This window comes from Paraphaeosphaeria sporulosa (genome assembly GCF_001642045.1).
Source record: "Paraphaeosphaeria sporulosa strain AP3s5-JAC2a unplaced genomic scaffold CC84scaffold_2, whole genome shotgun sequence".
NCBI classification, from domain to species: domain Eukaryota; kingdom Fungi; phylum Ascomycota; class Dothideomycetes; order Pleosporales; family Didymosphaeriaceae; genus Paraphaeosphaeria; species Paraphaeosphaeria sporulosa.
The window spans coordinates 5,003,547-5,026,656 of record NW_017253361.1 but is presented as its reverse complement, the minus strand read 5'-3'; the positions used below and the strand labels follow the sequence as shown (position 1 = coordinate 5,026,656).

Below are 23,110 nucleotides of genomic sequence, written 5' to 3'. Positions count from 1 at the left end.
CTGAGAGCCACCACATACACTGATGCGCGGTCGAGCCCCTGACACACCACGAACGCACAACATACGCCGCAGGAATTCCCGTTTTGGAAACCACGGGAGACCAGGACTTCTGTCCTTACGAAAGTCTTGCCGGGACCCAAGAAACCAAATCCAATATATTACACCCTTGATCGTGTTTTCACGGCCGTAGGAGGCCTGGACATTCCATCCCCATCTAGCATCTTTTAGACACCAAGACAAACATATGCTCGAGATGGAGAACATTTTGGAGACATTGAGACGATCACATAGCTTCTCCCATGTTCCTCTACTAGACGCTCAGACAAGCAGGTAAATCTGTCTTCACTTCTGAAGCAACCACATATTCACCGTTATCAAAAAGTTCCCAGAGAAACTTCCAAGACCAGGGCATTTATTTTCATGGTTGGGTGCTTGATAGAGTCTAGGAAGCCACCGTGTTACGTGCTCCAGTGGAACCTTCATGGGCGCCGAAGCAGTCATGGTTCTCGCATGTCTGGACTTTAAGGACAGCGAGTCTACTCGTGGCATCTTGAGATTCCAACATTGAGAAGCCGGAGGCAACCGCATTCCATGCTTCTCGGTCGATTACTTGAGGCGGAAGGAAGGAGCTGCATGTAAATGGCTACTGTCATTGTTTTAGAAACACCGGAAGTTGGTAATTGCATATATTGCCCCACAGTATGCTTCGAGACGCCACAGGCCACCACAGTCCAGTCTTATATGGAGCCGATTTTCTGATTCGTGGGGAGTTTACCACATGCTCCCTTCGGCTCCTAGTTTGACAGGCAAGGAGTCCATTGCTTGCATTGCTCTGTACGCATTCCTTGATAGTGCGTCTTTGCGGAGAGCCAAGCAAGCCACTACATTATTTGTCATTCACTGCGGTCTTTGAATCACCAGAGGCTGCCACTTGGAATCCTGCGGCAACGATGTCCAAATCCACGAGACCTTCCATAAGATCGTTCTCCAAAGTTTTCGAGATCGTCAGGGGCCCACCAGTGCGGAATCCGACGAATTTCGAGACTCTCAGAAGCAACCGCACATATGCTTTTATAATTCAGTGTTTTGGAGACACGGAAGCCTACACTCAAATTTCCACCTTTGATAGCGAGGCCACCATCACATGAAATCGCTTATTTACCACTCTTCCAGACGTCAGAAATCCACCACATCAACCAGTGGGTTTCCGTATTTGTGAGGGCGCCGGATGCCACCGCACAATCTTTCCCTCCGGCAGGCTTTCGAGGCCTCAACGAGATCATAGCCACTTTTCCACACGGGCTCCCAAGACCCGCCAGGAGCCCACCCATCGCTCCTTCTTTTGGACGTTTTCGAGACACCAAAGACACCTCATATTCTTGCTTTTTCGGTTCCAGTGTTCGAGACACGAAAGACCACCCCATGGCTTGTTCGACTTCGCTTTTTAGAGATCTGCCAGGACAGCACCACATTCATTGACGTGGACGTCGTTTCTAGGGTTCCCAGACAAGGGACGCGAGACACCTAGTATCGCGCTGGTAATTTCTAGAGACGCCGAGGGGAACGCATGAGTTATGATCGTCGGAGGTTTACGTCAGGCGAACCCAGCGCATAAGTGTGAAGGAAGTTCACTTGTGAGAAATTAGTGGCGTTTATATAGACAATCGACGGTTGTCGGCGGCTGTGGTGGCGGTGAGCATCACCATCATATGCGCACGTGCAAGCAAAGTCTACAACAATATCCCAAGATTATATCTACGCATCATGTGCCTTACACCAGCTCGCGTCTCAAAGACATTCCCTCCCTGCCAGTCTACTTCCTCTTCGTGGCGTTACCCTTCTTCTGACTCCCACTCGCCTTGGCCCCAGCCTTCTCGGCCTCGAGCTTGGCCACCTTTGCAGCATCCGGCACCTTCGGCGATCGATCACCCCCGGCATTCGCCACAAGCGGAAAGTTTGCTTTCTTCTCCTCTTCCTCTTCCTCATCTCCACCCTGTCCAAACTCGTTGACACGCGAGTAATCCACCTTGTACACCCACGTCTGGTACAAATAGACGAAGAAGATGACATCATCTCTCAGCGTGGCCAGGCGGTGCAGCGTAGGCATTTTGATCGTAAACGCAAACAAATCGTCGATGAAGGTGTTCAGGAACTTGTACGTCATGGCGCGCCCGGGCATGTGCGCGACGGACTTGAGGCGGTAGTTGATGTACAGGGACGGCACCATCATGAGGAAGCCGTAGGCGTACACGGACCCGACGAGGGTGGTGATGATGAACGAGTACCAGGACTTGTGCGTGTCGTAGATGAGGCTGTAGACGGCGTATGCCGCGAGTAGGGGGATGGCAACCCATGTGAGGTACTTGAAGGCGATCTCGTCGTACTCCTCCGTCTTCTTTTCCGTCTCGGACAAGACGTGCTTGTCCTCGAATACGACGGAGTAGGGGAGCCAGGAGCCTTCCGGGGTCGGGCGCACGCGGACGTTTACGCTCTTTGTGATTTTCCAGGCCTCGATGGCGATGCCCATGCCCTGGCCGAAAAGAATCATCCACGAGGTGTTTTCGTTGTTGTCGATGAGGTAGAGGAAGATGATGGACTGCATAAAGACGTTTGCGAGGATGGTGCGGACCGACGTGCCGACGTTATCTTTCTTCTTGCGCCAGTGCTGGACGTCGTTCTTGAAGGCGAGCATCTCGAAGATCATGTGGAAGACGGAGACGATGGCGGTCACTGCGAGGAGGTACGAGTTGCTGTCGATGAGGATCTCTTTGAACATTTCCATCTCGGAGCCGTCGCCGCCGCCGGCAACGGGCTGGCCGCTCGCGGCGGCGGCTTGGTTGGCGCGGATGTTGGCTTCCATGGAGGCGTAGAGGTTGAACTTCCAGTTGGCGAGGTTGTTCAGCTTGACGTTGAGCGGGAGGGTCTTGACCTGGAGGGGGGATCAGTACATGGCCCGGAGATGGTATGCAGTGTCAAACTCACCGTCTCGTTGAGCTCAATCATATCCTTCTTCAGCTGCCAGAATGTGTTGGTGAACAGCACGGGATAGTACCACCCATGCTGGCCAGTCGCATCCCGCGAGCCCGTCTGGTCAAGCTGCAGGAACTCCCTCACACCAGCATGCATCGTCGGGTAGTTGAGCACGCCCGAGTCCGGAATCAAGCTAATGGTGAAGTTGGAGTGGTAGAAGCTCCCCACCACCTTGGGCATCTTCTTCTCCTCGTCCGTCTCGCCAGAATCCGGCATATCCGACAGCAAGTTCCGCGTCTTCTTGGCCTGCTTCTTGGGCTGGTACTGCGAGAGCGCGCGGATCACGTGGTACGCCTTGGTCGGGTCGTAGCCGGGCTGCGTGGGGTCGAGGAGGCTGCCGGTCTGGGCGACGTAGAAGTGCGCGAAGAGCGTGGCGTTGCGCTGGACGGCGGCGGGCACCTTGAACTCGGTCTCGATGACGCGGTTCTCGGCGTAGTCGCCAAACTTGAAGGCCTTCTCGTCGATGAGCAGCGTGTCGGCGGGCAGCTGCTTGAACGGGGGCATGGCGATGGACGGCGAGATGTACAGGGTGATGTCGACGTCGGTGCCGACGGGCCACATGGGCGCAACGTTCTGCGGGATGACGCTGCGGACGGCGCCATCGTTGAAGTGCGTCGGGCGGTTCTCGAAGGCGGGGATGGCCACCTTGGTGTTGGGGGCAACGGCAGCGCCTGTCGCGGGGTCGGCCGTGGTCGCGGGCGTCTGGCCGAAGAACTGCTTGGTCGCGAACTGGATCAGCAGAAAGATGCCCACGCTCTGCACCAGCGTCTTCACAATCTGGGTGTCGCGTCAGCAGTGGTCGTCGTGCGTCGACGCGCCGCGGGGCAAGCCGGCGGCCGCGGAAATGTACACACCCCTCCAGCGCCCTGCTGCTCTTCCTGGCGGCGTTGCTCGGGCATGGCTCTGGCTGTGCTCGAAAGTCGCGGGGGAAGAAGGAGGCACAGCGCGACGACACGCGGCGACGCGGTTTTCGCTGGCGGCCGCGGCGGTTGCCATGTCGCCAAGCGTGGGCCGGATGCCGTTAGAAGCGGCGCGGGATGCCTGGGGAGCTCGCCGGCGATCCATGTCGCGCCCTGCATGCCACGCTCTGGGCAGCTTGTCGACGCCAGCGTGTGAGTCTTCGGTGCCACGGCCCCAGCACCGGTGCCGGCAGCGTGACGCCACAAGAGCCTGTGTTTCCTTGCCTCACGCTCCTTCCACACATTCTCTGCCAGCTCTGGTCGGCAAGCTACCCCGCCATCCGCCGTCGCCCTCCCCCGCCGTCGTGCCCTCGCCACAACCTCGCGAGAAAGACCATCTGCACTCCCACCCAATTGACGCACCACCCGCCATGACGGACCCCCCCGAGACGCCGCGCCGCCAGCCCGTCGTCTGCGTCTTCTGCGGCGCCTCGTCGGGTACCTCGCCGGTGCACCTCGAGGCCGCCCGCGCCCTCGCCCACGCGCTGCATGCCTCCAACAGCAAGCTCGTCTACGGCGGCGGCACCGTCGGGCTCATGGGCGAAGTGGCGCGCACGCTCGTCGCGCTCGCGGGGCCCTCCTCGGTGCACGGCATCATCCCCGCGCCCCTCGTCAAGTACGAGCAGAACCACGACCCCGCGGACCCGCTCTCCCACAAGATCGACGAGTCCATCTACGGCAAGACCACCGTCGTCAAGGACATGCACACCCGCAAGCAGATGATGGCGCAGGAAGTCATTGCGGGCGGGCCGGGTGGCGGGTTCGTCGCGCTGAGCGGCGGGTACGGGACGCTCGAGGAGCTGATGGAGGTGACGACGTGGAATCAGCTTGGCATCCACGATATGCCCGTCGTCGTGTACAATGTCGATGGGTACTGGACGGGGCTGCTGGAGTGGGTGAAGAAGGGTGTGACGAGTGGTTTTATCGGCCCGGGGAATGCGGGCATTTTGGTTGAGGCGCTGAGTGCCCATGACGTCTTGACTTGCCTGAAGGACTATACGAATGCCGAGGGGAGATTCAACTTGACCTGGGACTCGCAATAAGAGGGGAGGGAGTGTCGAGAACGTACTCGTCACTGTATCGTCTGGTCGCGAGGGTTCGTGGACGCAGACGACTGACACCAGTCGTCGTGTTTGGAGAATAGGCTGCGAGAACATGACACGCTGCTAGTTAGCACAGGGTCCAGGCGTCTACAGACAAGGAATCATTACATGGGAAATGCAATAGACCTAGACGGACATCGCAAATAAATCAAATCGACACAATCATCATAACGCGCATGCATTCCAAACATTGCATGAACATTGAATGCTGTGAACGTATTGCTTTTGTATTACCACACCGTTCCACCTCATACGTATTGGATGCCGGACAGACCCCTACTCGTACATGCACTAATGTCTACAGTGACCCTCGAAGAGCTGCGAAAACGCCACGAGATGCCGTTGCCTATGAAGCCCGCAGCTCCACGGAAGTTTCCACAGCGCCTTGCAATGCAGAAACAAGTCAAATAAAATCCCCCTTTGGGCAGACTCAGAAGAGCCTTGGTCGGAGGCTCAAACCGACCACAGATAACATGGCCTTCGAACCCGCGGCCATGGACGACTACTTTTGTGCAAGGCCGTTTTCTCAGAGGCAGAATGTGGGATAGACGACTGCGTCGCTAACCCATTTGGAAAGGGAGCTGGAAGCCAAACCCAGGAACGGCCGGAGGTACGGCAACGCCTTGCTCTGCTCGTGGCGAGATATGGCGGCTGTCGTGTGTGTTAGGGCGATCGGCTGAGCGACGAAAGCGATTCTCATCAGCTCCTGCACCGCCGCCTCGTCCTCCTCGGAAACCTCCACGGCCCCGACCGCCCTCGGGAGGCACTCGTCGGCTAATAGCTGTACACAAGTCAGATCAATATCCTTGGGATTGGACCCGTGCGTTTGCATCAAACAGCGATGGAGGAGGGGGGGGTGGGAGACTCACCTTTCGACGACACGCCAGCTCCAATCTCGATATCGGGTTCCTCGATGACCATGCCCTCTTCCAGGGGAACACCGCCAGTACCGCCATACTCAGCAGTCAACACCCATTTTCGATCGGCATCGGTGAGTCGGGAGATTGGGATGACGCTGATACCGGTGTTGTAATCGCTACAATCGCGGGGGCCGAAGCCTACACCCCATCTAGTCTGTATATACAATCAGTCGAGTCCACGGAACACGCCGACCGGTGGTATTTGGCGTGTAAACTATGATCAAGGCAATCAACCAAACTTACCTGGCGAGCCTTTGACAGTATGTTTGGATCCTGGGTGCTATCCATGCGAGCTTTTGCTTCGAGCGCATCCGGGCGAGTCAGCATCTTGACGAAAGCGTGGCGTTTGTCCTGGTTGACGATGCAGCTCTGGACTTTTCCGAATTGACTGAATATGCTTCGGATTTCCGATTCTGTCCCAGTAGCACCACCTATGAAAAGTGTACGGCTTAAAACCTTGATATGGTCACGGGGAAGTGTGCGGTCCCAGTCTATAAACTTCGGCGACCCATTCTGGTACGCCGGAACATTATCGCCGCCACTACCTCGCCTAGGCGGAGGCGTACGTTGACGATATTCATTATGATCATTACGACCACCGCGGTTCCTACCTCGACCACGGCCACGATCACCTCGATCTTGGCGGTTCATTGGGTCGCCATTAGGGCCTGCATTTGGATCGTAAACTCCATACGTTGGGCTATCGCGTCGTGCTGGAGGGGATCTACGTGGAGACTGCTGACGCCGGTTGTACTCAGGTGAGCGGCTACGATCCCGGAATCTACTGCCATTCTGTTCATATCGATCTGAGTGTGCACCATTCTGTACTTGAGGCGCCTGCAGGGTAGGTGCAGGTTGCGAAGGCGGTGCGGGAAGACCGCCATTTTGAGCCGCAGCCAGCATGTTCAGTACTTGCAATCCTTGTTCTTGGCTAATTGTACCGGCTTGCATAGCTTGAAGTATTTGACCTGCCATTTCAGTGACACCCTGTGCCGTATTACCATTGGGCTGCGGGTTATTCACCGCTGGAGCCGGCGGAGGTTGCGGCGGTGCGAATCCTGGCGGCGGTGGAGGGAACGCTGCATTCTGAGGGAACGCTGCATTCTGAGGGAACGCTGCATTCTGAGGGAACGCTGCATTCTGAGGGAACGGCAGCGGGGGTACAGCTGCAGACATGGGGTTAGTATTGTTGTTTTGTTGTGGCGCAAACCCAGCCAACACGGCGAGTAGCGCGTTTGTATCCTGTGAAGGTGCTGCTGGTGCTGCTGCAACGAGATGAGGTGGGTTAGTCGGGAGGCTCGGGTGGCATGGTGCCTGGAGATTCTTGGCGGGGCTACCTGTAGGAGTAAAAGCGCCTGCAACGCATGTAGTCAGCAACTGCAGACAAAGGTCAAGGGATGGTCGGGGATGAGTCTTACTAGTCTTCGTATTGCCGAGTTGCTGCTTGAAGCCGGCTAGCATATCTTGGGGAAATGTCTGCCCACGTTCCCAAATCTCGACCAACTTCAAAATCTTTTCCTTCTGGTTGTCCGGTGCTGATTGAGAAATATCGGTCATAAGAAGAGGTAGAATATCGGTGACCTTCTGCACACCCGAAGCGAATGTACCAGGAGCGGCATTGCGAGAAACTGTCTGTCCAGTCTTCTTCGCGCGGTCGAGCCATTGACGGACCACGGAATCTACAACATAGAGCACTCCAAGCTTATAGTTGCCGGGGCTGTTCTTGAATTGCTGGGCGATCTTCTGGACGATAAGGACATCGGACTACGCAGACACGAGGTTAGTATGGACTCAACAGGGGAGAAGACAAAGTTTCGTCCACATGGTGGTACCCCAGGATATGCAAGGAATGAGTGGCGCATTCAAGGATCGGCGGATGGTATGGCCCTCGATCTTCGCATGGCCAGACTTTGAGTGGTGCATCCCGAGGTATCATGGATTGTTCAGAGATTTGTCCTGTCGCATACCTGTACGTTGTCCACACTCTTCTGGGTTATCTCCTTGATTTTGGTCGCTGTTACGCCGGGCGGCTTTCCCGCCTGCAGTGACTTGAGGAGGCTCTCGAGCTCCTCCATCGCAGCCATGGCGCCGAACTGCGCTCGAAATTCGATGATTCCTAGAGTGACACAGGATATGAAACTAGATCAGAACCGACGATAGATAGGAAATTCTCCGGGTGTGATAAGAAAAAGCGCGAGCGAAGTCGCTGTCTTTGTACTTTCGGCGGTGAGAGATCTAGATGGCACGGGCGTTGGCGAAAGTGCGGATGCACCGGGAAGGTTCAAGTTTCAATGCAGGTGGTCAACAGTGGCACGACTGCGCTGTCCTCGAGAGCTGAGCTGGCGGCCGCCGTTTAAACCTACGTACGCGGCGGGGTGAAAAAGAGCAGTTGCGCAATCCTACTCCACAGTAGCGGGAGTTGCTACGGCAGGTTTAAGATAGTCGATAGGTAAGAGAAGTGTGCAGAGATGGCCTTGCGCTCAGCGGCTGCAGGTGTGCTCGTTGTCAGAGAGGGGAGAGAGATGGCAGCGCGTCGCAGAATCGGCAAGGGCGCCCAAGCGGCACTTACATAAGCGCGCACGTGACTTGGGCCGCGGTTGAGGAAAATCCCGCGCGGCGCGCCGCAATCTGCGGGCGCGAAAGACGGCAGCAGAATTTTCGGAAGCTGGGGTGTCCTATGGTATGGTACGCCGCTACAACGTGTCCTGATGCTCGTAGTAGCGATTGCGTCTTGATATTGTTGCACACATTCCTCTTGATTTCTCGGCAACAAACCGTGACTTCACGTTGAGCTCCGGCACATGCAGGATTTGCGCACCATCATCATTAGTGAGAACAACAAGCTGCGTGCCTGCACAAGTAGCCGATGTGGCGCATGTCTGCAGGTGGACAGTGGAGTCTCGGGTTGGGGCAGCGGTGCCCGCTCTCCGAGAGCTGGCGCCGCCTGGCCAGGGTGCCCGTCGTTGAGCGACAGAATGACGCTTAGCTCGGAGTGGTGGGTCACGTCCGAGCTCAGGTCTCATCGCAGCTCGCCCATCAATAGCGACTATTTTTTCCTCCGCCGCTCCTCCACTCCTTTCCTCCATCCCCATCATCTTGCTTGTCTTAGACCTGCATTACACAATGGCCTCCTCGTTGCGATTGAGCACTCGCGCGTTCCGCGCTGTGCCTTGCACTCCGCTGCGGTCCTCCGCCTTCACTGGCTTCCGCAACTACTCGACTGGCAAGACCCAGGTCCGCACTTTCCGCCGACATCATCGGAACAGATGCTAATCCATCAATTGCAGTCCCTCAAGGAGACCTTCGCCGCCAAGCTTCCCGGTGAGATCGAGAAGATTAAGAAGCTCCGCAAGTATGCGCCGCCGGCACCAAGATCCTTATCGCAGCGCTGACATCCATTCCCAGGGAGCACGGCAACAAGGTTGTCGGCGAGGTCACTCTCGACCAGGTGTACGGCGGTGCTCGTGGCATCAAGTCCCTCGTCTGGGAGGGTTCCGTCCTTGATTCCGAGGAGGGTATCCGCTTCCGCGGCAAGACCGTACGTTGATACACATCGCATTGGACGAACACCACAAATAACACCAGCTAGATCCCCGAGTGCCAGGAGGTTCTTCCCAAAGCCCCCGGCGGTCAGGAGCCTCTTCCTGAGGGTCTCTTCTGGCTCCTCCTCACTGGCGAGGTCCCCTCCGAGCAGCAGGTCCGCGACCTGTCTGCCGATTGGGCTGCCCGTTCCGATGTCCCCAAGTTCGTCGAGGAGCTCATCGACCGTTGCCCCAACGACCTCCACCCCATGGCCCAGTTCTCCCTCGCCGTCACTGCTCTCGAGCACGAGTCCAACTTCGCCAAGGCCTATGCTAAGGGCATGAAGAAGACCGAGTACTGGGAGCACACCTTCGAGGACTCCATGAACCTCATCGCCAAGCTCCCCACCATCGCCTCCAAGATCTACCGTAACGTCTACAAGGACGGACGCGTTGCTGAGATCCAGAAGGACAAGGACTACTCCTACAACTTGGCCAACCAGCTCGGTTTTGCCGACAACAAGGACTTCGTTGAGTTGATGCGTCTCTACCTCACCATCCACACTGACCACGAGGGTGGAAATGTCAGCGCTCACACCACCCACTTGGTCGGTTCCGCTCTCAGCTCTCCTTACCTCTCCCTGGCCGCTGGTCTTAACGGTCTTGCTGGTCCTCTCCACGGATTGGCCAACCAGGAAGTGCTTGTCTGGCTCCAAAAGATGAAGAAGGCCATCGGCAACGACATCTCCGACGAGTCGATCAAGGACTACCTCTGGTCCACCCTCAAGGCCGGCCAGGTCGTCCCCGGTTACGGCCACGCTGTCCTCCGCAAGACCGACCCCCGCTACGTCTCCCAGCGCGAGTTCGCCCAGAAGCACCTGCCCGACGACCCTATGTTTAAGCTTGTCAGCCAGGTCTACAAGATTGCCCCTGGTGTTCTTACCGAGCACGGCAAGACCAAGAACCCGTACCCCAACGTCGACGCTCACTCCGGTGTTCTCCTCCAGTACTACGGCCTCACCGAGCAGAGCTACTACACCGTGCTCTTCGGTGTCTCCCGTGCCCTCGGTGTCCTCCCCCAGCTCATCATCGACCGTGCCGTCGGCGCCCCCATCGAGCGCCCCAAGTCCTTCAGCACTGAGGCTTACGCCAAGCTCGTCGGCGCTACTTTGTAAACGTGTCGCGACGATGTGGGAGAGTATAATAAACAGATCAGGAAGGTGGCTCAAGACTGAGACGACTTTCTGTGTACCAATTGTATAGGGTGTAAGGATAGGGACGTGCGTTTTGGTGTATTAGCATGCATCGAGTTTCATTTACCTGATGATATCTGGGCTGTAGAAGTATCTTTTAGTCGAGTGACCAATACCACGCTTGAAAAGTTTATTTATTACGAAGTTCTACTATGACAGTTGAGAGTTGGTTGTGTTTTTACTTAAGCGGGAACATGCCGATCGTTGGTTGGCGTGGTACTTTAGAACACCAAGACCCTGCAGAAGTGCCGACATGGGAATGGAGTCTGCATTCCGCAGGATCAGGTACAGCTCGCGATGCTCTGGCGCCCCTATTCTACAAAATTTGAGGCTTTCAGTCCTACTAAAAGTAGCGCATGTTCACAACAGAGCCACAGTGTCCAAGCGTCCCACCAGATGGCCTTCCCGCGGGAAGGACGAGGCGATCACTATGTGTGGCTCAATGCTTACGCCTCAGCTCAGCACCGAACTCCCCGAAGTGACCTTTCACGAATGGTGTCCGGCAGAGCCATTCCCGAGGCCGGGCATTATCGGGCGGGTAGGTGGCGCTGAGGTTATGACCGTCAGGCGTGGGTTCGGCTGTTGGGCCCAGGTCCGACGCTTTGGGGAGCGGCTACTAGCCCATCATTCTGTGTCGGCGCACTGTTGAGAAGAGCGGGTCACTGCTAGGAGAAGCATTGAGCGTCGCGGGATACATTGCAATCGAAGCAGCGCATTCACGTGTGTAAAATACAATGACAGAGCGCCGTGCGGGTCGGCACATTTTGTAGACTCACATGTCAGAAAAGCAGTGTGAACTTGCTGCAGAAGGTCGAGTGCTCCGCGCCCGAAGCACATGGCCTTGGCGCATCGCGTCGAGCTCCCGCAAGTCGCCCAGCACCGCCCGGACCCTTTGTGAGCGCTAGGGCACGTCGTCCCCTTCCCGCGGCTTTACCCTTCGTCTTTTTATTCCACGCATTCGGTTTTGCTGACATACTTCACAAGTCACTCCTGCCCTCCGTAAATCTCTCTTCAGCGCACGACGCGCCCTTCTGCCTCGGTCCGGCCCCCGTAGTCGACAACTACTCCCAGATATGACAGACGCCGCGACAATCGCTGGCTTGCCAGCTGCGCCGCCGAAGCTAGAGAAGAAGCCCGTCAAGTTCAGCAACTTGCTGTGTGAGTCCTGCTTCGGAAAGACTACCGCAGAGTGAATTGAAGCTAATCGGCGCCTCTGGATTGCAGTGGGTGCTGGATTGAACTTGTTCGAGTAAGTCCAAGACGACGAGCTCTACTATTTTGGAACGATCGCTAACCGTTCCGTGCAGGGTTACAACTTTGGGACAGCCACTTGAGGTGGTGAAGACGAGTAAGCAGACGCACGGCACACTTATCGCGCGGGATCATGGTTAACGACATCCCTAGCAATGGCCGCGAACAGAGCCGATGGCTTTGCAGGAGCTATTGGCCGCATCTGGGGCCGTGGTGGTGTCCTTGGGTGTAAGTTCCCCCGGTCAGATTGATGCGAAATGCGGGAACAGACGCAGCATGCGCTGTAGGATCTATTCGAGGACAGCAGCTAACCAGCCGGTCACAGTTTACCAAGGCCTCATCCCCTGGGCCTGGATCGAAGCGTCTACAAAGGGCGCCGTCCTCCTCTTCGTCGCCTCCGAGGCCGAGTTCTACGCCAAGTCGTTCGGCGCCAACAACTTCGTGTCGGGTATTTCCGGTGGTATGGTTGGTGGTCTGGCGCAAGCCTACGCGACCATGGGCTTCTGCACCTGCATGAAGACGGTCGAGATCACCAAGCACAAGGTCGCAGCCAGTGGCGTGAAGCCTCCGGGCACCATGGAGACGTTCATGGACATCTGGCGCCGGGAGGGTATTCGCGGTATCAACAAGGGAGTCAATGCAGTCGCGGTCCGCCAGGTCACCAACTGGGGTTCCCGATTCGGTCTCTCCCGTATGGCCGAGTCCGGTATCCGCAAGGCTACCGGCAAGGAAGGCGGCGAGAAGCTCAGCGTCATCGAGAAGATCACCGCGTCTGCCGTCGGTGGTGGTCTCAGCGCGTGGAACCAGCCCATCGAGGTCATCCGCGTGGAGATGCAGTCAAAGAAGGAGGACCCCAACCGCCCAAAGAACTTAACCGTCGGAAAGGCCGCAAAGTACATCTACTCGCAGAACGGCATGAAGGGATTGTACCGCGGTGTTGCCCCCCGTATCGGTCTTGGCGTCTGGCAGACAGTCTGCATGGTCGCTTTGGGTGATGTGTAAGTGCCGCCGCAGTCCACCATATATTTACGCTTTCTAATATCTTCCAAGTGCCAAGGAAGCTGTCGAGAAGCTCACGGGCGACAAGGTTACAGCTAAGCACTAGACGGGGTTCCGGTCTTGCTTATCTAACAAGCTTCTAATTTGTTGTCTGTTTATCTGGGGTTATAGTGGATTCTGCAACGATTGTGACATTTTTAGGATGCCTCGCAACTGGGCATATTTGCCAGTGTTTGCCGCTGCATAGACTTGGATTTGGGGCCTGGGAAGGCACACCATATTGATAGACTCGCATAATGCTATGAGCAATCAATCTTTCGCTTTTGGTGGAACACATGCAGTAACCACAAATCGTCACTGAGAAGCACAGTTGGACAAGCCCGCACGTGCAACACGGCTGTGGGAGATGTGTCTGAGTTCCTATTGCACCCATGCATTGTCATTGTTGCGTTGCGCTTACCCTTCGAGTAGAGCTGTCGCCTCGACGCTGATTGGCCGAGGCGCCTGACCAAACGTCACATGGCTGTTAGCCCAACCTAACTTGTACCTCAACATTTCTACACATACTGCTTCCAGACTACATGACATTCGCGACGACCACGATATGCTGGCAAAATGTATGAGCCTGTCTCATGCGTTCCAACGGGCGTACATATTGGGCGTGCCAGGGTAAGTTACCAGTCAGTGAGGCTTTGAGGGTTCAAATGCGGTTATCCACATGCTCTCCATCAAGTGTGCTAATGCCTTACAGTTCCTGAGCTCCCCATCGCCCATAGTCAAACACTGGCGCTGCGACCTTACAGCTCTCTCACACGTTTATAATCTCTACTTTGTTGCCTGCAATGAGGAAATCTACGTATACTCTCCTTTGTTTCCCTCTCAAAATCTCGGCGACCCGGTCAAAACTATCAAAGTACCGAAAACAGGGCTTCCGACTCCGCCAGGTATCGACACTGAGCACGCGCACAGTATTACGAGAATATGTGTGGACTATTTAGGTAATACAGAGGTGCTGTTGGTTACGTGTGATGATGGGGATGTGGTGGTGTGGAGGGTTGGGGAGATCGTGAGTCTGACCGAGCGTTGTTCTGCTTTGCAAGTCCACTCTCACTGGTAGAAACTGATTGGGTCAGAACCGTGCGATTACCAGTCTGGAAGATTCTCCGGGCAGAGATGATGAAAATGACATGGAGCAACATATTTTACCCTTGCAGCACATCAACGTAGGCAGCAGCGCGTGGGGCCTTGCCGTCCATCGAAACGCACGGCTTATTGCGATTAGCGCAAATACCCACCTCGTAACCGTTGTGGCTTATGGCCTGTCGCAACCCGAAGGCGGCCAGAACGAATTTGCCTTTCCACGAGATCAGAACCAAACTATTACTTTGCGTGTATGTCGTTGCGAATGGATCCGGGCAGGAACATTGTGGTCGCAGCCCGGCGGGCAAGACCACGAATTGATTGAGTTCTGAGCTGACATCAATCCTGTAGTCTCAAACGAACATTCCTGCTGTATCTTTCGACAACACTGGCGGAGATCCGACGGGTAAGCTAGTCTCCCACTATCTTTAGCTAGAATCTCGTCTTGTTGGTGGAGTTGTACCCATAACTGACTCGAGTTCAATCTTCCAGGCAGATGGCTTGCTTCCAGCAGCATCGATGGACTTACACACTTATGGGACCTTAGCAGACCATATCAGCCTGCCAGGGTCATAGCAGTACGCCACTGCGTGAGTGTATCCAATGCACCTGACCTGGTAAGTTCGCCTGATATCTTTGTAGTCGCAGACTCTTAATCACTATGCAGCGGGTTCTTCTAGGATACACGATCGAGGGACCAATTGTACGGACACCAAACTCTGTCTATGTATAAGGGTCACTTCCAGGCTGACCACGGCTAGATCCCAAAGTCTTGCAGATGTTCTAACAGGAATCAAGTGCCACATGCAGCCTGGGCAGCCATGTTCATAGACCCACGAGCATGTCACCACGTTGATTCGCTTGCAGAGGTATGCGGATTTGAAGTCGATGCTCAAGCATCTGTGTCTTTCCGCAATTCCCAGTTTTGGGATATTACGGACGATACAAACCGTTTTGGGTCAGGCAGAAAAGAAACTACTCCCGCTTGGTCTTTTGGTCCGTCGTGGGCTACGTGGGCTACAGAAGAAACGCCGCTTGTCTCAGCAGTTCCCACAGCAGAAAATCCGGATGATAACCAGAGTGCTAGTAGTGAAGGGTCGGGGCAGATGTCCATCGACTTTCCGTCTGACGACGAAGCCATGCACACACTTGCATCAGCAATGGTCGAGGCAGTTGATCAGCTCGTGGCGCAACAAGAGCAGTTCGTAGCGAACGAAGAAGAACCTGAGGCCGACCTCTTCGCGACTCCCCACTCGTCTACTGAAGATCAAATAACTCTTCCTCCACCTTCACCTTCGACTGGCCTTGCAGCATCTCATGAAGCGTCACAGAGCGGCGAAGAAGATGATGTGTCAACCTCAGAAGATGAAGTGGGCGACATCAGCTCGAACCAGGCAAAGAAGCCATATTGTGCTTTCGCAACTTCAAATCATCATAAGGAACACTCAGCTGAGGTAAGGCCATCACGAAATACTTCCGCAAAAGGCTGTACGCCGGCGATAGGTCGGCTATCGCTCTGGCATGATATAAGTGATCCGCGGGATGTGTTCTATTGCGATTGCCCAGAGCCAGTTCACAAATCGCAAGCCTGAACCAAATTGACAGGCGCCGTCTCCAACTCATGGGAAATGCACTGACGGACCACGCTAACAGACATTCGCAGCTCCCCACACACCAACACCGACCCATAATCATCGTCACAAAAGAAGAAATATACCTCTTCCAACGGCCCCTCGACCCGATGACAAGCTCATCTTTCCCGATTCTTACAATGCAGAACCCCCTCTATCCGCCACATTCCTACCATCATACCATTGCCGACCCTGTAACCATCTACCACCGGCAGTGCTTCACCGCGCAGATCCCCGAACTCGGCGTCTTTATGATCGGCTCGCCGGCGGGTCGCGTAGGCATATTTCGACTCACCAGGTCACGGTACCAGACCGAGCATAGCAACAAAATAGTTGGCTTCCGGCTAGATCACTTACTGCCCTCGTCGAAGGATGAAGTGAAGTATGGCCTTCTCGATCAATTGGGAAAACAGTTGGTTGGGGTTGCGGTGGGTCCGGTGCAGGGTATGTTTGATGCGGAGGAAGCGGGTGAAGAGGGGAGGAATGTGGGTACAAGGCGGTGGAGGATGATGATGTATTATCACGATCATACAGTTCTTACTTACGAGCTGGGAAAGTATGGTGGGGCTGACGATGTGAGGGTGGATGAGTTGATGGTGTAGTATGGAGGGCAGGGATACACGATTATTCATGAAAAGTGCACACAATAGTGGAACACTCTCAGGTAACGCCTCAAAGTTTACACCAAACTCACCGTGAATGCAACCACTTGGCCCCTGGGCCAGACTGCACTGTGCCGCAATCGCGAATGCCCGAAATACATTCAGCCCACCATTATATCGCTGTCTGTAAATTCCTTAGAGAGGCCAGGTGCCTGTCTAATTGTCATTGCTCACAAGATCCTGCCGGTCATAGAGAGCATGATACCGGTCGATCTTTCAAGTATCCTTGGACTTCATCTCTGCGAACCCCTCATAATGATTTTTGGCGTCCGATGCTGAAGAGAAGGTAGTTACCGCCCCGGGACCTCTTTGGGTCACTCGTGCGAGAGGGGGGTCAGAGAGATGATCGTTTGGCGAACGCAGAGGGCCTGAGCACCAAGGTCACGTGCGTCAGCTGTGCCGCTTCTGATCCATGAAGTAGCATATCAGTCTCAAGTTGCGGTACATTCGGCGCAGACACTCAAAACAGGTTGTAAGACCTCTGGATTGACGTGCGAGAGATGAGTAAGGCGATGTTTCCATCATTCGTTGGCGCCCTCGTCGTCGGGCTGGTCACAGTCATCTTCACCTTCTCAATCAAGCTTTACCATGCTCGCATGTTGCTTATAAAACGCCGACGGCAAGGACTTGTAGGACGTATTTCTATTGTCATTTTAGGAGCATTCACCTGACCCGATCGCAGCCTACAGCCCCGAACCACTCGTTTCTCTTCGGTCATCTACTCTATCTCAAGACAATACTTGATCACCATCCAAAAGATGCACACTACCAATTTGGATTTGCGGCAGTCGCTAGAGAAAATTTTGCTGCTGAGGGCGCATTTTACATTGATCTTTGGCCGATGAGCGGATTATTTCTGACCGTCGTCTCACCGAAAATTGCAACTGAGATAACGCAATCCAATCCAAATCTCACTTCCGACCGTCCTCAGCTTCTTCGCCGATTCTTGAAACCCATCACCAGCGGTGCTACGATCTTTGATATGGACGAGAAGGACTGGAAGCCGTGGCGGGCTATGTTCAACAAGGGGTTCCACAATGAGCGCATGTACAGTCTCGTGACCAGCATGGTCGAAGAGGTGCAAGTATTTGCTACAGATTTGCGTGGGTACGCAGCGAGAGGAGAAATCTGCTTATTGGATCCGCTCACGTTACGTTTCGCTATCGATGTGATAGGAAGGACTGTCCTGAACACCTCGCTGCACGCACAGACGGGCTATAACGAGCTCGCAGACAGCATGCTCAGCCAGGTCCGTTGGCATAATTCCAACGCAGAAGTAAACCCTTTCAGTCATTTTAATGTCGTACGCTCCTTTGTCCATTGGAAGAACACGAGGAACATGGATCGGTATATTGGTGCGGAATTGGATAGGAAATTTCAAGAGTATAGGACGGATCCTGAGAGCGCGTTATCGAAGTCTGTGATCGACCTCGTGCTACAGAAGTACCTCAAAGGATACGAAAGGTTACCCACCAAGCTAGACTCCAATTTCCGAGCCTTTGCAATCCGCCAGATTAAACTTTTTATATCTTCGCAGGGTACGACTCAACAGGAAGTACCATCTGCTACTGTTTCCATCTTCTCTCGCAGCACCCAGAGGTATTCTTCACAAATATGCGTCAGACAATCAGCAACTGACCATCGCTGCTGTCAGGTTCTGAAGACCCTCCGCGAAGAACACGGTCAAGTGCTCGGCTCCGACCCCACAGCCGCTGCTTCTCTCCTCGCCCGAGATCCACGCACCATAAACAGCCTGCCCTACACACTGGCAGTAGTAAAAGAAGTCCTCCAACTCTTCTCGCCAGCAGGCACCACGCGCGCGGGCAAACCCAGCGTCAGCGTCACCGACGATGCCGGGAACATGCTGCCCACCGACGACGCCATTCTCTGGATCCTGCACGTAGAGATGCATACTTCGCCTAACTACTGGGTACGTCCGACCAAATTCTTGCCTGAGAGGTGGCTCGTCCCGCCCGGACATGAGCTACACCCAAGGCCGGGCGCGTGGCGGCCTTTTGAACTGGGGCCGAGGAACTGTGTGGGGCAGAGTTTGGTGCTTATCGAGCTGAGGGTAATCTTAGCTTGCTTGGTCAGGGAGTTTGACGTTGCGCCTGCGTATGAGGATTGGGATAGGCTGCATCCGAAGAAGGGGACACAGGTGCTACGGGGGGAGAGGGCGTATCAGGTTGAGCAGGGGGCGGCGCATCCGGTGGATGGGTATTCTTGCTGGGTGAAGGTTTTTGGGACAAAGTGAGTGAATCGCTTTATTTACAGAAATGTTCAATCAGACGGAGCTGGCTTTTTTGTGATTGAATCCCGTTGCAATATTTTGTTATCTTAAGAAGTTTGTTTTGGGGTCAGATTCAGAGGGTGTGCGTCTAATGGAGCATTGTGGTCGTCTCTCCTGCTCCTTGATATCCACATCTCAAGGTTGATTGGAATAGGAATCGGTATTGCTGCTCTGCTTTAGGCGAAAGATGTTGCCCTATGGACTAGCATGGAGTTCGAAGAAGCAAGAAAAGTTGAAATTATATGCCGCCTCCGAGTCTACTGACACATGACTAGCGTTTGCTATGTTAGGGTTACGTGTGGAGAGTATTTGGTAACCTAGTAGATTTGTTCGGGTCCTCGTACGACTTGTCCAACCGTGCTTTGTTTTCCACACTGTTCGACGTGCCATCGTTGTGGATGATGTGGGCAGGACCGGAGCTGAGTACTAAATAACTAGACAGTACAACCTAGCGCTGGGGCTATGGTATATGGGCCATCATACTGCCCATATGCTTCATCCCACTGGCTCCAAGTCTTTTATGGGGTTAGAAAAGAGCCAAAGACAACACATAAGCACTTCCGAGCGCATTCAGAGGCCAGAGTAGGTTTCGAATTCTATTCGTATTGCTGTTGCTTGCTGCTACGGTATCACTGATTCTGCCCCTAGCTCACCGACACGCATCGCAATCAACCGTGCGTACCAAGAGACCATGCATCTTTCGCTGATTAGCGCCCTGGCTTCAGCTGCGCCGACTGTTTCCCTAATGTTCTTCATGAGGAATTGCAAATTACGTGAGACGGAGCAGCATAACCTCCCAACTCTTTCCCGTAGACCATTTCCCACAGGGAATTGCGTGGTCACTTCTCCAAGAATTAGAGGTTGACCACTCGAACAACTCGCAATATAAGGGATCGTATATCTCGGCTTCGGTAATTCTGAGATCTTGCAACTTTGGGCGTATCTTCAGATGCTTCTCCAACGTGGCCAACTTGGACATGAACTTAGGTTGCGACAGCTGAGGTGCTCCGATTCCGATATCTCCAAAATCTATAGAATATAGTACAGGATGACACCAATGGCTTCACTGAATGTTTCAGCAATGCATCAATACGTAAATATCTTATTTTTTGGAAACGCGTTCGCCGAAGGGAAGATAGTGCCCTTGTTCAATTTTACGCCACGGATGTCGTCGCAAAAGAAACTCCCAAGTAGACCACTCTTGAACTTCTCTGGCGCATAAACAATAGCTCAAATGTGTTCACTGCGAATAGTAAGTTGGCGCTTCGGTTGACAATCAGTATTTTGTCGACCCGGATCATTATGCACGTGTAACTTATTTAGTGATTTGGAATTTGTGATTGAAACGGCTTCGCCGAGCTTGTCAGTATCCCACTCGTCCGCGGAAACCAGACGGAGTGTCTGTTCTTCTAGATGTGGAAAGCGGTCGGACGGCCCGTTGGGTACTTCAGGTTCACTGTATGCAAAGTGAGCACCGGGATTTGGCCAATTCCTCCACCGGTTTTCATGTTGTGCGTAATCGAAACCATCTGGGTAGTTTGGGCCCCACTTGCCCGCTAGTCGACTCGGCAGGTGCAACGAGTACATGGTGGCAATGACAAAGGTGTTTTGATGGATCAAATTGAAGGTACGCAATAGACGATGTATATTCTAGACGAAGGGGCGCGCTATACTATAGGGCAGTGTGCCAGTGAAACCGCTAGTACTAAGGCTGTATGACGCTGGACTTCGTCGCGAACACAACTAGAATCATCGCAGGCACTCGCTCCGTCAAACGTCTGTGAAGATGTGCTTTCAGAACCTATAATCTATATTCATTTACTGACATAAGAACATCCGAAAGGCAGACAGGGTCGGACATCCCCGAGTTCTTGTTGTCATTTGTGTTCACTGGGATAACACAAGTCAGCGTGAGTCATGACAGGGTGATGAAAACGCTGTGAATATCTCGGCCTAGACGACTATGATTCTTCCGCATGACACACGGTTCGAGGTTATATCGAGAAGATCGTAGCTGTAGTATCGTTGTACACATTTGTTCGCTTCAGTATTAATGATTGTGCCAATCAGTTCATAATCATTGAACGACAGAAATCGCTCCTGGAGTTTTTTTTTTTTTTTTTTTTTTTTTTTTTAGCAAGGATCTCCCGTCACGCAAGCGCCGATAGGACGATGGAGGAATTGGTAACGAAGCCATCAACTACAACTGTCAGCTCACCACCTTTCAAAGCTGATTAGAGGTTGGACTTACGATTCGCATTATACCTGACCATATCCGTCGCAGCCTGCGGACTCGTTGTAGCCGCAATGTCATCAACCCACACCACATCGTATCCCTTATAATACGCATCCAGGAACGTTCCCCATACACACTGATCCGCGTTCACACCGCCAAAGAACAGCGTCGTGATCTGGTTTTCTTGCAGATAGAGCCCAAGTGGAGTCTGGGCTCCCCACAATCCACTCAAGCGGTTTTTGTTGAAGTAGAAGTCCGTTCCGTCCGCAACACCTTTGACCTGTGCATCGTACAGCGGCCCGTAAGGTCGCGCGTTCCAGCTTCCTCTCATCAATGTCCGCCCGGCATAAGTCCCGTTCACCATACCCATCTCGCTCCCAAAAGTGGTTAATGGAGAATTGTCCGAAGAGAAGCCATCCAGAAAGGATGGCGGTATGGTCAAGAGGTCGTATTCGTCCAGGCCCCAATTTGTCCAGAGGACCGGCATGCCCTTCTTTCTGAACCCCTCGATCATGTTGAGTGTAGGTTGGACAGCGGTTCTTCCCCCGGTTGCCTTGGCGTTTAGGTCTGGATGCAGGAAGAAGTTTTGCATGTCAATGATGACGAGTGCTGAGCGTGAAGGCTCAATAATGGCGGCTTTCCGGGAGCCATTCATGGGAATCGTGACAGGGGTCGTGGTGGGAAGATACAGAGCTCGAGTCAGATCAAATGTCTTATTGGGAAGAGCTACCCAGTAGTTGTAGATGTTCCCGAGGATGGTGGTATCACCAGGTGGTAATGTGAGATTCCCATATGCTTGGATGAGCTGCTGCGTGTGCGCTATTGTGGCAAGCGAAAGGAAAGAGGTCAAGAGATTCATCTTGACAACTGTGCGATGACGACCGAGGCGAAGCTGAGACGTGCACAGATTGTGAAGATTACAATGGTATGCAGACGTGATGCATCAGGGCGGGGCTTACAATGTTTAATAAAGCATGCATATCGCGATGACTCCAGACCAGTACCAACGCGCAGTCACTTGGAACCTTTGTCACAATCACATTCCGCCAGGCAGTTGTCCATCGCAGCGTATTTTGTCGATACCTGCAAGATTGTTGGAGGCTACGATATCCAAGATCAACATACAGTCTTCCTAAACAGGAAGGTAGTTGTGCAGCATCGCGTTGATAGCGGCGAAATGCTGGGGTACATCATCGGCAGGAACATCTCCGGCATGTAGAATCGGGGAACGGTGCATTCATCAGATGCGGAGTGAGAAATTACCCTCAACGTCGGATAGGGCGATATTGAAGTCCTAACTCTTAGCCGTCGGACCTGATTCCGAGAGTTCCGTGCCTACTATCAGGTGTGCCCCAGAACGAATTAGTAGACCGCGTCAGTGCCAACAGTGTTACAGGACGAATTTTGATGGCGCTCAGTCTGCACTCGGATTCGGGAAGACCACAGCAGTGAGAATAAAATAGTAATATAGTGTTGCAATTTTGTGCTGTTTCTGGGCGATTGGATGGCGTTGGCGTGGCGCAAAAGTTCAGTGACGCACCGAGCGTACCCTCAGCTTCTCCCACGCGACACACCCCCATTGCCTCCAAACCCCTAAAAAAGAAACTCAGTGTCGCTTCTGTGGATCGAACACAGTACCTCCAGATCACATCTCGAATTCGAATTGAACCGAAGTTTGCCGACGGGGCGGATTGCTTCAGTCTGGCGCTCTCCCAAGTGAGCTAAAGCGACTTCTTGAGTTGTTTGATGTAATCGTTTGCTATTTCTACATATATAACTAAGAATTCAGAGCAGGTGAAGAAGAAGCAAAGTTCTGTGGCACCGGATGGTAAGCGAAAAGTCTCCGAGTGGTCCCCGCTTAGTGTGTGAGCCAGGGCCAATAGTGACGAACCACTAGACAAGTGATGAGAAACGACCTGTGCTTGAAGGCAAGCATCTGAAAATGTTTTCGTGTTAACGGGATGGTAGATCCCAGATCTACTGGAGGTGGTGGCTCAAGCTTCACGAGCGTGCTCACGTGTACTGACTAATAAGTCAGCCACATTCCCAGCTATCTTCTCTGTTCCGCCTGCATTCAAATGATGGTATGATGCGTATTCACTGTGAGAGCTTAGC

The 23,110-nt window shown here is 53.8% G+C and overlaps 9 protein-coding genes across 9 annotated transcripts; 5 read left to right on the top strand and 4 right to left on the bottom strand.

The window, feature by feature from the left end:
* Window positions 1-1,728: 1,728 nt before the first annotated feature.
* CC84DRAFT_1161871 (cleft lip and palate transmembrane 1) lies at window positions 1,729-4,096 on the bottom strand. Its single transcript, XM_018177848.1, has 3 exons — window positions 3,885-4,096; window positions 2,983-3,807; window positions 1,729-2,929 (listed from the first exon to the last, which is right to left on the bottom strand). Exons 1-3 carry the CDS (start codon window positions 3,927-3,929, stop codon window positions 1,814-1,816), a joined length of 1,986 nt encoding a protein of 661 aa, XP_018041457.1. The 5' UTR covers window positions 3,930-4,096; the 3' UTR covers window positions 1,729-1,813.
* Window position 4,097: 1 nt separating this feature from the next.
* CC84DRAFT_1161870 (lysine decarboxylase-like protein-like protein) lies at window positions 4,098-5,267 on the top strand. Its single transcript, XM_018177847.1, has one exon. The coding sequence runs from the start codon at window positions 4,361-4,363 to the stop codon at window positions 5,030-5,032; it is 672 nt and encodes a 223-aa protein (XP_018041456.1). The 5' UTR covers window positions 4,098-4,360; the 3' UTR covers window positions 5,033-5,267.
* An 8-nt stretch (window positions 5,268-5,275) lies between these two features.
* On the bottom strand, window positions 5,276-8,454 carry CC84DRAFT_519300 (uncharacterized protein). The gene is made up of 5 exons (XM_018186594.1): window positions 7,980-8,454; window positions 7,431-7,776; window positions 6,256-7,367; window positions 5,962-6,166; window positions 5,276-5,873 (listed from the first exon to the last, which is right to left on the bottom strand). The coding sequence occupies exons 1-5, from the start codon at window positions 8,094-8,096 to the stop codon at window positions 5,653-5,655; spliced, it is 2,001 nt and encodes a 666-aa protein (XP_018041455.1). The 5' UTR covers window positions 8,097-8,454; the 3' UTR covers window positions 5,276-5,652.
* Window positions 8,455-9,104: 650 nt separating this feature from the next.
* On the top strand, window positions 9,105-10,933 carry CC84DRAFT_1161868 (putative citrate synthase). Its single transcript, XM_018177846.1, has 4 exons — window positions 9,105-9,246; window positions 9,300-9,364; window positions 9,418-9,550; window positions 9,602-10,933. The coding sequence occupies exons 1-4, from the start codon at window positions 9,136-9,138 to the stop codon at window positions 10,706-10,708; spliced, it is 1,416 nt and encodes a 471-aa protein (XP_018041454.1). The 5' UTR covers window positions 9,105-9,135; the 3' UTR covers window positions 10,709-10,933.
* Window positions 10,934-11,783: 850 nt separating this feature from the next.
* Window positions 11,784-13,245, top strand: CC84DRAFT_1203351 (mitochondrial carrier). Its single transcript, XM_018181819.1, has 6 exons — window positions 11,784-11,944; window positions 12,011-12,035; window positions 12,094-12,134; window positions 12,191-12,265; window positions 12,363-13,035; window positions 13,088-13,245. The coding sequence occupies exons 1-6, from the start codon at window positions 11,860-11,862 to the stop codon at window positions 13,140-13,142; spliced, it is 954 nt and encodes a 317-aa protein (XP_018041453.1). The 5' UTR covers window positions 11,784-11,859; the 3' UTR covers window positions 13,143-13,245.
* Window positions 13,083-13,611, bottom strand: CC84DRAFT_519068 (uncharacterized protein). Its single transcript, XM_018186593.1, has one exon. It carries the CDS (start codon window positions 13,467-13,469, stop codon window positions 13,176-13,178), a length of 294 nt encoding a protein of 97 aa, XP_018041452.1. The 5' UTR covers window positions 13,470-13,611; the 3' UTR covers window positions 13,083-13,175.
* CC84DRAFT_1113860 (uncharacterized protein) lies at window positions 13,379-16,505 on the top strand. The gene is made up of 8 exons (XM_018175374.1): window positions 13,379-13,705; window positions 13,788-14,102; window positions 14,170-14,427; window positions 14,528-14,582; window positions 14,669-14,793; window positions 14,844-14,879; window positions 14,938-15,630; window positions 15,840-16,505. The coding sequence occupies exons 1-8, from the start codon at window positions 13,652-13,654 to the stop codon at window positions 16,407-16,409; spliced, it is 2,106 nt and encodes a 701-aa protein (XP_018041451.1). The 5' UTR covers window positions 13,379-13,651; the 3' UTR covers window positions 16,410-16,505.
* A 252-nt stretch (window positions 16,506-16,757) lies between these two features.
* Window positions 16,758-19,030, top strand: CC84DRAFT_1203349 (sterigmatocystin biosynthesis P450 monooxygenase StcS; the record flags this gene model as incomplete). Its single annotated transcript, XM_018181818.1, has 3 exons — window positions 16,758-17,098; window positions 17,152-18,719; window positions 18,940-19,030. The coding sequence occupies exons 1-3, from the start codon at window positions 16,970-16,972 to the stop codon at window positions 19,028-19,030; spliced, it is 1,788 nt and encodes a 595-aa protein (XP_018041450.1). The 5' UTR covers window positions 16,758-16,969.
* A 1,879-nt stretch (window positions 19,031-20,909) lies between these two features.
* Window positions 20,910-22,208, bottom strand: CC84DRAFT_1256775 (Isochorismatase hydrolase; the record flags this gene model as incomplete). The annotated part of the gene is made up of 2 exons (XM_018184658.1): window positions 21,011-22,208; window positions 20,910-20,959 (listed from the first exon to the last, which is right to left on the bottom strand). The coding sequence occupies exons 1-2, from the start codon at window positions 21,852-21,854 to the stop codon at window positions 20,910-20,912; spliced, it is 894 nt and encodes a 297-aa protein (XP_018041449.1). The 5' UTR covers window positions 21,855-22,208.
* Window positions 22,209-23,110: the final 902 nt, after the last annotated feature.

Excerpts from the sequence above, each read along its gene's own strand:
- CC84DRAFT_1161870 (XM_018177847.1), top strand. The coding sequence starts at position 4,361 with ATGACGGACCCCCCCGAGACGCCGCGCCGCCAGCCCGTCGTCTGCGTC.
- CC84DRAFT_1113860 (XM_018175374.1), top strand. The coding sequence starts at position 13,652 with ATGTATGAGCCTGTCTCATGCGTTCCAACGGGCGTACATATTGGGCGT. Across the intron at positions 14,103-14,169 it reads TGTGGAGGGTTGGGGAGATC|AACCGTGCGATTACCAGTCT; the intron begins GTGAGTCTGACC and ends TGATTGGGTCAG. Across the intron at positions 14,880-14,937 it reads ACACGATCGAGGGACCAATT|ATCCCAAAGTCTTGCAGATG; the intron begins GTACGGACACCA and ends GACCACGGCTAG.
- CC84DRAFT_1203351 (XM_018181819.1), top strand. The coding sequence starts at position 11,860 with ATGACAGACGCCGCGACAATCGCTGGCTTGCCAGCTGCGCCGCCGAAG. Across the intron at positions 12,135-12,190 it reads ACTTGAGGTGGTGAAGACGA|CAATGGCCGCGAACAGAGCC; the intron begins GTAAGCAGACGC and ends CGACATCCCTAG. Across the intron at positions 12,266-12,362 it reads CCGTGGTGGTGTCCTTGGGT|TTTACCAAGGCCTCATCCCC; the intron begins GTAAGTTCCCCC and ends AGCCGGTCACAG.
- CC84DRAFT_519300 (XM_018186594.1), bottom strand. The coding sequence starts at position 8,096 with ATGGCTGCGATGGAGGAGCTCGAGAGCCTCCTCAAGTCACTGCAGGCG. Across the intron at positions 7,368-7,430 it reads ACTCGGCAATACGAAGACTA|GCGCTTTTACTCCTACAGGT; the intron begins GTAAGACTCATC and ends CATGCGTTGCAG. Across the intron at positions 6,167-6,255 it reads TACTGTCAAAGGCTCGCCAG|ACTAGATGGGGTGTAGGCTT; the intron begins GTAAGTTTGGTT and ends TTGTATATACAG.
- CC84DRAFT_1161871 (XM_018177848.1), bottom strand. The coding sequence starts at position 3,929 with ATGCCCGAGCAACGCCGCCAGGAAGAGCAGCAGGGCGCTGGAGGG. Across the intron at positions 3,808-3,884 it reads AGCAGCAGGGCGCTGGAGGG|ATTGTGAAGACGCTGGTGCA; the intron begins GTGTGTACATTT and ends CGCGACACCCAG. Across the intron at positions 2,930-2,982 it reads TGATTGAGCTCAACGAGACG|GTCAAGACCCTCCCGCTCAA; the intron begins GTGAGTTTGACA and ends TCCCCCCTCCAG.
- CC84DRAFT_519068 (XM_018186593.1), bottom strand. The coding sequence starts at position 13,469 with ATGGGTGCAATAGGAACTCAGACACATCTCCCACAGCCGTGTTGCACG.
- CC84DRAFT_1161868 (XM_018177846.1), top strand. The coding sequence starts at position 9,136 with ATGGCCTCCTCGTTGCGATTGAGCACTCGCGCGTTCCGCGCTGTGCCT. Across the intron at positions 9,247-9,299 it reads ACTCGACTGGCAAGACCCAG|TCCCTCAAGGAGACCTTCGC; the intron begins GTCCGCACTTTC and ends CATCAATTGCAG. Across the intron at positions 9,365-9,417 it reads AAGATTAAGAAGCTCCGCAA|GGAGCACGGCAACAAGGTTG; the intron begins GTATGCGCCGCC and ends ATCCATTCCCAG.